The 9,257-nt window shown below is 40.0% G+C and overlaps 1 protein-coding gene across 1 annotated transcript; it reads right to left on the minus strand.

Moving 5' to 3' along the window:
- Positions 1 to 460: 460 nt before the first annotated feature.
- Positions 461 to 8,906, minus strand: LOC113770140 (110 kDa U5 small nuclear ribonucleoprotein component CLO). The gene is made up of 11 exons (XM_027314520.1): positions 8,760 to 8,906; positions 7,090 to 7,849; positions 6,278 to 6,346; positions 4,971 to 6,164; positions 4,757 to 4,855; positions 4,514 to 4,672; positions 3,688 to 3,773; positions 3,420 to 3,618; positions 1,897 to 2,007; positions 1,212 to 1,418; positions 461 to 964 (listed from the first exon to the last, which is right to left on the minus strand). The coding sequence occupies exons 2-11, from the start codon at positions 7,834 to 7,836 to the stop codon at positions 872 to 874; spliced, it is 2,964 nt and encodes a 987-aa protein (XP_027170321.1). The 5' UTR covers positions 7,837 to 7,849; positions 8,760 to 8,906; the 3' UTR covers positions 461 to 871.
- Between the last annotated feature and the right edge of the window lie 351 nt (positions 8,907 to 9,257).

The raw sequence follows: 9,257 nt of genomic DNA on the forward strand, positions 1-9,257 counted from the left end.
GACAGATTACCTACCGCCGCTCCACAATAAATAGGATCTCCAGTTTCTTTAATTATCGTATAACATCAACCACCACAATTTTCAGCTAATTAGTGACTATGATTTAGATAGCAAATTCATTTTCTTGAGGGGATCATCCTCATATCGCTCAATGCCCATTGCAGCACCAGGAAAGTAAGTAAATAAATAAAAATAAGTGGTGCAAGAAATCTCCGGTCATAGAGAGAGAGAGAGAGAGAGAGAGAGAGAGAGAGTAGAACTAGGAAGGAAAGACATCTTTTGTTGTTCAACCAAAAAATGTAATACTACTTCCCGAGGGGGCGAGCGAAGCGAGGGCAGTGCCCAAACCTCCGTTTCTCCTACCCGTTGTCCCCCCAGCTTTGCCCTTCCCCACCTAGTGTTGCAGAGAAACCCCCAGCCCAACTTTTCACCTGCAACTCAAGATTCGGATTTCCATTTGAAATCTTCAACAGTGTTTAACACCATCTTGAATTTGATTGCATATCAAACAATGACTCGTAAAGACAGATGTCACAAAAATTAATCAGCGTGGTCCACTGTATCATCTTCTGCAGCAGATGCACAAATCAATTATACGGAAAATGTAAAAACTACTAATCGAAGTAGTTAATTACATCAGCGGGTACATTTTTCTGCTTTCAAAAGGTAAGGGACAGGGGGAGGTAGTGCACAATAAAAATCATCATTTCCGCTGTCCATGCGGTTCCTTCAATCAAACACAGCAATATTATCTTCATGAGTCCTCTCCTGTGTCATGAGAAATCCAGATGTCACACAGAATCCAAGTAAAATGATGATGCTTCACCTCCATCCATGAATATACCACCATAAGAGCTGAAGAGTTCTCTCTTCAAGGGATCATTTGATCAGCATCCTGTTGAGCAAGCTCCAACACCATAGCCTCATCAAAAAATTTGTTGATGCTCACATCTTCACTCATGCCCTGAGAGGACAACACAAGTTTCTCAAACTTCTGTTCATTGTGATATTCTTCTTTTATGGTGTCAAAGATTTTAATGTTTCTTGATATTCAAAGAATAACACGAGGAAAAATAAAAACTTTCTACCACCAATCATCTGAGAACCAATTAACTTGAGTTTAACTCGAGCAAAGAACACTAGAATCATTTCAATCAATGTCTTCTTAAGAATATCTTGTAAGAAGATGGAATGAGGAGAAGAGGTCACACCTTTCTACGCCGTGTCTTCACCATGAACTCACGAGCCAAATGTTGAATAGGTGCAGGTTCAAGTGGTCGTAGAACTATGGTCTTGTCCAGAGGATCCCCAGGAACGATAGCCCAATGGTCAAACACGGAGAGACAAAATGCTTGCCCTTGAGTGTGATACCTCAAGTCTGTCTCAAAGCCAAATGATTCAATCACAGGTAAAAATGCCTACAGCCCCATAAAAGAAAGAGGTCAAATAAATTCACCCACAGTACAGTGTTGCATTCCAAACAAGTATAACCAACTGGAAAGACAAGAAGTCATATACAAATAGCAGCAAACAACATATATATGAGGGTAAGCTCTGAGTACCCTTTGTTTTAAACACTACAGAATACAGTTTCAAGCGTAGACAGCCTTAACACTGCTAGAAACAAGCTAGCAAATGGATCAATTGACTGAAGAAAAGGCCTCAACAATGATTGAAAGTAACACCACAAAACAAACTTTTTTCTGTTTCAGTGATGTCTGGAGAAGATGCAATTCCAAGAAAACACCTTTCTATGATCTCTTAAGAGAACTCTGCTGTCAAAGTTATGGTAATGTTCCCCTTTTTGTGCAAGACACTATTTTTTCAGCGCTAGAAATGCTTCCAAGAGAGTTTATAGAGAAAAAGTAATCATTTGAACTACTTTGAAAAACTGACCTTCACAATATAGGCTGGGGTCCCCGGTTGAGGAACATCTGCTGTAACGTGGCCACGCCTGCGGGACAACACCGTGTATATAGCAGACACACAATCTATAGGGGTCTGTATCTGAATAAGAGCAGCCACATCAAGTCAAATAACCAAGTTTGTCTCCAGTTTCAACAAAAACAGCTGAAAATTCAATCTAAAGGAGCATTCTTAGACTGAAATAGATAACTTAAAATAAAAAAAGCACAGAAGTACTTAGGGGGCGCTTGGTTCATGAACCGGAATTGTAATTGGAATTGGTATCATATATAAATAATTAGTATGGGTATGACCCTATGTCATCATTTCAATATATATATTGCTTGGTAAACACTTTCTAGGCTTAGGTATCAGAATAAAATATTTATTTTTTCTTTCTTCCTCGCTGCACATACCGCCAGCTTCGGCGGCCAATTGATAGCAGCTTTTCCAAAAACCACAACTGCTGGCAAACTCAAGACAGAATCACAATTAATTGCTACCTTTGAGCTCCTACAATTATTGTATTTAGCCTCAAGATTTCCGAACTTTTCCAATCTAAGATAGATCTAAATTCAAACTACGATCTTCATCTTCTTCTTTGGTCAATGGTCAAACACTATAAAAACCAGAGCCAACCATAGAAGAAAAGAAACAAGACTAAATGAACATGAATGGCCTTTCCCGTCTGGTTCTCAGAAAGTCTAAAATCGAAAAAACAAGCGGAGCAGGAGAAGAAAAGAGAAGCAACAATGGCGGTAATCACAAAGAAGAAGACGATGAGGAAACGAGGAAAGTGCAAGAGGAAGCTCTCGTTGCTCTCATCGAACACCGTACTAAAGAAGTAAATCGCCTCCGCCACCGCATCACCTATTACGCAACTCAGGTTTCCACTTTTTTCTCGTGATTTCTTCCCTTTTTTGGTTAAGTTTTTCTCAGCCTTTGGAATTATATGAATTTCTAATGCATTTCTTTTCCCTGGAAATTTGGATTGTTTTGTGCTGTATCACTCAAAAAGATACCCGGAACCAAAGAAGAAAATGAAGATTTGGAGTGTTGGTGGGGGGTGAGTGAGGTTTTTTTGTTGGGGGGAGGGGAAGGGAAGAGGTGGCAGCAGTATTGGTGGAAGTGGGGTGAGTGAGATGGTGGTTGGGAGTCAAATTTGGTAATCAACCAAAACCTCCCAATATAGCCGGGAATTGAGAGTCACCAGATTTTCAGATTTCATTCCAATTTTCCAATACCCATACCTATTTAACAAGCAACAAATATGGTGGTGATACCAGTTCTTGATTCCCAAACCCTTGTACCAAGCGGCCCCTTAATATGTTTTTGAAACATGATAGTCAAGCAATGCTCGCTTATATGATAATTAAGAGTACCAGATGCCATTGAACATAATAAGCCCGCATCACTACAGCTCAAGTGACAAATTTTAATAACTTAAAGGCCTTTTGCATTAACCCTCAAATGGGTGAAACCATCCAAGATTGATGCGTGAAGGAACTACTTACCTCCACATAATAAACTGGTTCCATGAGCCTTGGAGATGCCATAAGGAAAGCTGAGTAGGCCACACGACGAGCAGTAGGAATTATCTGACCAGTTCCACGATTCAATGGCTCAGGAGCAACTTTTGCATCGACTATCTTGAATTTAACATTTCTGATGGGCTCATCACAAAGAGGTCCTTCTCGAGCACCCCATTGAAACCTGACGAAGACACTAAGTTAGCTTGTGATAGAAGAACAAAAAAATCAAAGCAGTAAATACTGGCATTACCCTTGTACAATGGAATCTTTCACGGCATTCAGCAAGCTCTTGTCCACTTCACTAGACAGTGTGTCATCTAATAAGATATTAGGTCCCTGTACATTTCCAAAAATGTTGAAAATCACAACATTAGACATGAAAATGATACACTTTTGCACAAAAGCTCAGATAATTCCAGAAACCCATGACAGAAATAATTATTAAGTCATAGATGAATCCAAAATTTACATGTAGAGCTGCAGAAAACTGCTACTACAGGCTGAGAAGGAAAAGTCATAGTAGGTTCTTATGTCAATTTAATAGCCAGGTAACCACCAAACGCATAAACCTAACAGCAACCAATGAGCCTTTTTATGCAACTCTTAAACAGGTTGGCTGAACGTGACTGACTTAACTCACAATCCGCCTCGCCAACATGACATGTATAACGCGTGCTATCTTATCTATCTAGCCATCTACTTCATATAAGTCAAAAATACCATTCAACCACTGCGTGGAGCAAAGTACATGATGCATAAGAGACATATATGCTACAAATAGTCCGAAACTGTTCCTAAAGCATGATAGCTGATAGCTGCCACAACCCAGTAAACAAGAGATAATTCATAATTTTCGCAGCATATACAGTCACATAAAGACATCTAATATACTTGAAAGTGTTCCGTGTCAAAAAAAAAAAAAGTCAAAACAAATAAAATCAGATAAGACTGACAGATGACATAAAAGTAGATAGATCAAACAAGAATAAGTTGTGAAGCAAACAGAACTTGTTTTCTGAATGCATCAATCAGGTTTAGTTGATATGGACACCTTATTGTTAAGCATTTTACATTACCTGTTTATCAGGTCCAAATGCCCAAATGGACCTTGCAGCAAGCAAGTCCCAGTCATACTTCGTCTGAAAGAAGTCCCCAAGTTTCTTCCTAGGCCAGTCAATGCTAACAACACCATTCTCAATATCTTCTGCAAGTCCTCTTTCCAGAGGCTCAGCAATCTAGCATCGAAACTTTGAATCAGACAAACAGAATTGTTAAACCATGCATGACTTTGATACAAAATTACTACTTGAGTTACTTGCCATGGTAATCTTATTTTTCTTGTTAGGTGTTTCAGCAAAACATTTCATTGAGGATGACTCCACCACTGTTTCGCAGAAGGAGACAACAGGATCTGCGACCTGTATGCATTTGAAAGTGTGAAGTTCCCATTCGAGAAGTATCAACTTGAGCCAACTCAAAGCAGTATAACAATTGGTCCAATATACATAACAAAGAATGAGCATTTTACATTACCTTCACCTCCACTTCCGAGTAAAGTTCCCGAAGATCCTTCATGATCGAATCTAGGTATAATTCCCCAGTACCCAAAATTGTGTGTTCTCCTGATTCTTCTACCTTCGTGATAGCGAGAGGATAACTTTTGCTTATCTTCCGCAGACCCTCAACCATCTTGGGTAGCTCACTCGGATTTAAAGGCTCAGTTGCCGTTTTCACAACTGGAAGAGTGTTAAACTGAAGGGCTCGGAATATATATACATCCTCATCATAGTCCTGATTACAAAGCGTAGCAGTCTTCATAATTGAAGCATCCACACCTTCAATCAGCACCCAAGAACCAGGAGGGGCCTCACTTATCGGTATCCTGTAACGAGCTTGATAAACCCAAAGTTTTGTTACTTCTTTCACTGTCATGTCCTCCTCATCTTCTGGGGAATAACCTTCTCCCAGCACGCGAACAGTCTGCCCAGTCATAATTCTACCACTATAGACTCGACCAAAAGCATCAAAAACACTGCAGTCAGATTTAGGATACAGTTTTGTCACATTAACCATTAAAGGACCATGGGGATCACAATCTTCCATGGCCTGAAAAATCATCGAGTCCGTAGGCCCAGTATAGATATGCTCAACCTTCTTAGCTGCACCAGCTTTGGCAGAAGGAATGTGATGGACCAACATGTCTGTGAAGCCTGTAGCAGTACCAAAAACTGAGCTACAAGCCAACCTCAGCAGCGGCCGTACATTTAATCGGTAGGCTGCATTGCTAAGAGTCACACCAAGCTCAGCAAGTGTAGCCTCCACACTCTTCTTATGTTCTCCAATTACCTGGCTATATATTTTGTAAAGAGGTTCAAGCACAAATTGGACAAATGATCTTTCTGCCCCACTGGTAGGTTGTTTCTTCTTAAAACCTCTAGTATCAGGATCAAAATAATAGTCCCCCCAAAGACGAGAAGCAAACTTATTGGCATCAAATGGAATGCCATGGAGCTTGACATATAGCTTAGCAAACGATTGTAGTGTAAAGGACCATCCTGCACTCGCACTTGCAAAACAAACATTCCCAAGAGCGGGGTCAATAACCTGGACATCTCCAGCAGTTGACGAAGCAGCAGTTATGTGGGTATTGATAGCTTCAATTAAATGCCTTAGCTTATGATATGCATCTTTTGGAGGCAACTTGAGTTCAGTTATCAACCTGTCAACCTTGTGAAGAATAAAAATATGCGTAGACAAGACAAGCAGAGAGAAAAGGCAAGTTATAAGAAGGAAGCAGGATAATGTTTTCTTTAGTGAACCAATGGGAGCAAAAAGAGTACCTTGTTTATCACAACTACTATGGGGAGGCGCTCTTGAATTGCATGGCGAATAGCCCTCTCAGTATTAACCTGATAGGACATAAGAATTATAGATGCTTAAAGGTTAATGCCCAGTATCCAAAAACTACAGAGACAATAACTTATAACATTGACTAACTTTTACAAAAAGTTCAATAGTCAACGAGTCGTACACAGCATGGCTTATTGGTGCCTACACAAACCATAGAGTTTGCAAGGTACAACCTGACAATCTAACAATGTACTCAAATATTAAGAATTGGTCCAGAATTAAACGCAACCTGACTATCTAACAATGTGCTCAGATGATAGAGCAAGAGAAAGTCAAACTGAATTTCACCCTCGCATGATTAGAAGGGGCATTGGACAGCACTGGAGCTATTCCCAGATCAAGTACATTATATGGCAACCTGGCAAAAATATTCTCACATCTACAGACATGTTTGCTACTTGAGGTCAGAACAATTGAAGAATGCAGAGAACCAATTACAGTACTTCACTCCATAAAGACAAGTAGAAAGCAAACATATACGCAGCAAAGAAAGTATATTGCACCACATTGGAATAATCTGTATTACAAGAAAAACATAAACACTTCTCAAGACTGCAACAAATTCTCTTTTCTATTTTGTGTTGACAGGTTGGATAAAAAGCAACAAGAACATGATATTTGAGGCAACTCGCAAAGAGTTTTAGAATAATAGCTATAACAGAGTGACTAGCACCTAACTGTCGGTTTTCTTTTAGGAGATGCTTAAAAATACCAACAGAAGTTTTCAAGGAATCAAAATTACCATAACTCCATCAGCAGCATCTACAATCAGCACAGCACCATCAGCGAGCCTTAGAGCTGCAGTCATTTCATCAGAGAAATTAACATGGCCAGGGGTATCCATTATGTTACAGAGGTACGACTTTGAATTGCTATCCTCAAGCACCAATGACATGGGTACCGCCTTGATTGATATTTTCCTCTCTTGTTCATCGATCCTGGTATCTGTATATCTCATGTGCTTCTCACTTTTCTCATCAAAAGTAGAGATATGGTGTGTTTGCTCCACCAGCATGTCCATAAACAAGGTTTTACCGTGATGTAGGTGTCCCACCAAAGCTACATTTCGAACCAAAGCTGGGTTCGACATTAAACCTAAAAGAAACTGCGTTGACACATAGGTGGATGAATCCTTTACACCTAATTCAAACTTGAGGTTCTTGACAGGTTTGATTATTGGTTGCTCCAGAGGCAACTCATCCTCGTCCATAACCAATGTCTCAACTTCTTCACCATAAACCTCCTCAGCAGTTGGGTAGTACTTTTTGTCCTCTGCAAGAACCACCTGGTTTTCCATATCAATGTCATGATCAGTAGTAGTCAGCCACCCATTTGAACCTCCAGGTTCACGCTCAGCATCCGATCCAGCCTCCTCATCCCCTGTCCTATCAGGGAGCTCATCATCTTCCTCCTCTTCTTCGCTCTCTCGATCAGATTCAATTTCAGGCCCAATATAATTCCCAAACTCATCATACAAACTATCATCCATGATTCTGTAAAATCTGCCACCATTAATGGCCAAATCAGTTATTTCCTATACTTACAGAAAAGGGTGGGGGGAAAGAAAAATAAAAATTACTCAATTCACAAAAGTCCCAAGTCATGGTTTAAAGACTCGGCCAAGTCCTAGTTGACCTGGTCGAGTCACCACCGGAACTTCAGCTTCCAGTCCGCCATATCCCAGAGACGTTAGTTCTGCAGGAAACTCATTCAGACTTGGAAGATTCGGGGCCAAGTTGACTCCACGACTCAAAAAAGCGGCTGACTCAACCCGTTTTGACTCAAAAAATTCATGAACGGGAGCTTTCACCATGATTTTCAGAAACTTTAGGGTATAAACAAATACATTTGGGAAAAAAAAAACCTTACCCGTACCCGTACCCGTACCCAATTTATGAGAAATTGCACAGAAAGACAGCCGTAACAAATCAATCTTTAACCCAAAATTAATTCTCCCTTTGAAGACTCTTCACTAAACAGCAAGTGGGTGCCACAGACTGAAGAGAAAGAGAAGGAAAAATAAAAGGGCAAAAAGATGAAAGCCTGACGGTATAATTTCAGAAACCCAGAGACCACCACTACCAGCACAACAATAAAACCTAAAAACTGCTGCACGCCAAGGTCTTTACGTAGCTCAGAACTCGCCCAAAGCTCAAAAATTTTGATTCCACATACTCATAAACATCATTTGAAGTTTATCAAAAATCACAGCATAAATAATTAAGCTCGCGTTATGAAGCATAACAAAAATCACAGCACGCGTTCAAACATGGTAGGCACAGCAAGCAAAGGAGTGGGATTCAGTGGTGTAACGTTAAGAATAAAAAATCACAGCATATAAATAATTAAGCACGCGTTCAAACATAGTAGGCACCAGTATAATAGGGGAAGGGAAGGAAAAGGGCTGCAAACCTGGAGAGATGTCAGTGAACGAGAACGATTGGTAGGGTGGTGAATTGGAAAGGCAAGGCAGTTTCAGATGGGACTTGCAGGGCGTTCTGGGGAAAGCGGAGTAGGAGGGAAGATGCAAATGGTACATAACCGGCAGGGCTGGAGAGGCGAGGCGGGTTTTTATGATAAAGCGGGCTAGCGACTGAGGTTTAACACTGGGGAAAATGCTCGAGTAACCCTCGCTGGAGTAACGAAGCAATTTACTATACGAAGTTATTACACTTTTAGTGACTGTTTAATTACTTGTTGGATCAATCACCTGAATAATAAGATGATGCTTAAAAATTTTGGTTGAAAAATTGCTACAGTATTTTTCTACAAAAAATTTAAAAAAAAATGCAATCCAAACATATTCAGGTTTTGCTACTTTTTCATGAATACATTTTTCAATCACAATTTTATCTCAAATATATCAAATTGTTACAGTATTTTTTCTACAAAAAATTCAGAAAAAGGTAA

Source organism: Coffea eugenioides, chromosome 5, assembly GCF_003713205.1.
Source record: "Coffea eugenioides isolate CCC68of chromosome 5, Ceug_1.0, whole genome shotgun sequence".
Classification (NCBI taxonomy): Eukaryota; Viridiplantae; Streptophyta; class Magnoliopsida; order Gentianales; family Rubiaceae; genus Coffea; species Coffea eugenioides.

Bases quoted from the DNA above. Each gene is read 5' to 3' on its own strand.
- LOC113770140 (XM_027314520.1), bottom strand. From the start codon at position 7,836: ATGGATGATAGTTTGTATGATGAGTTTGGGAATTATATTGGGCCTGAA. The intron at 6,165-6,277 runs GTACTCTTTTTG...ATTCTTCACAAG, and splicing joins TAGTAGTTGTGATAAACAAG to GTTGACAGGTTGATAACTGA. The intron at 4,673-4,756 runs GCAAGTAACTCA...TTTCGATGCTAG, and splicing joins AGAAAAATAAGATTACCATG to ATTGCTGAGCCTCTGGAAAG.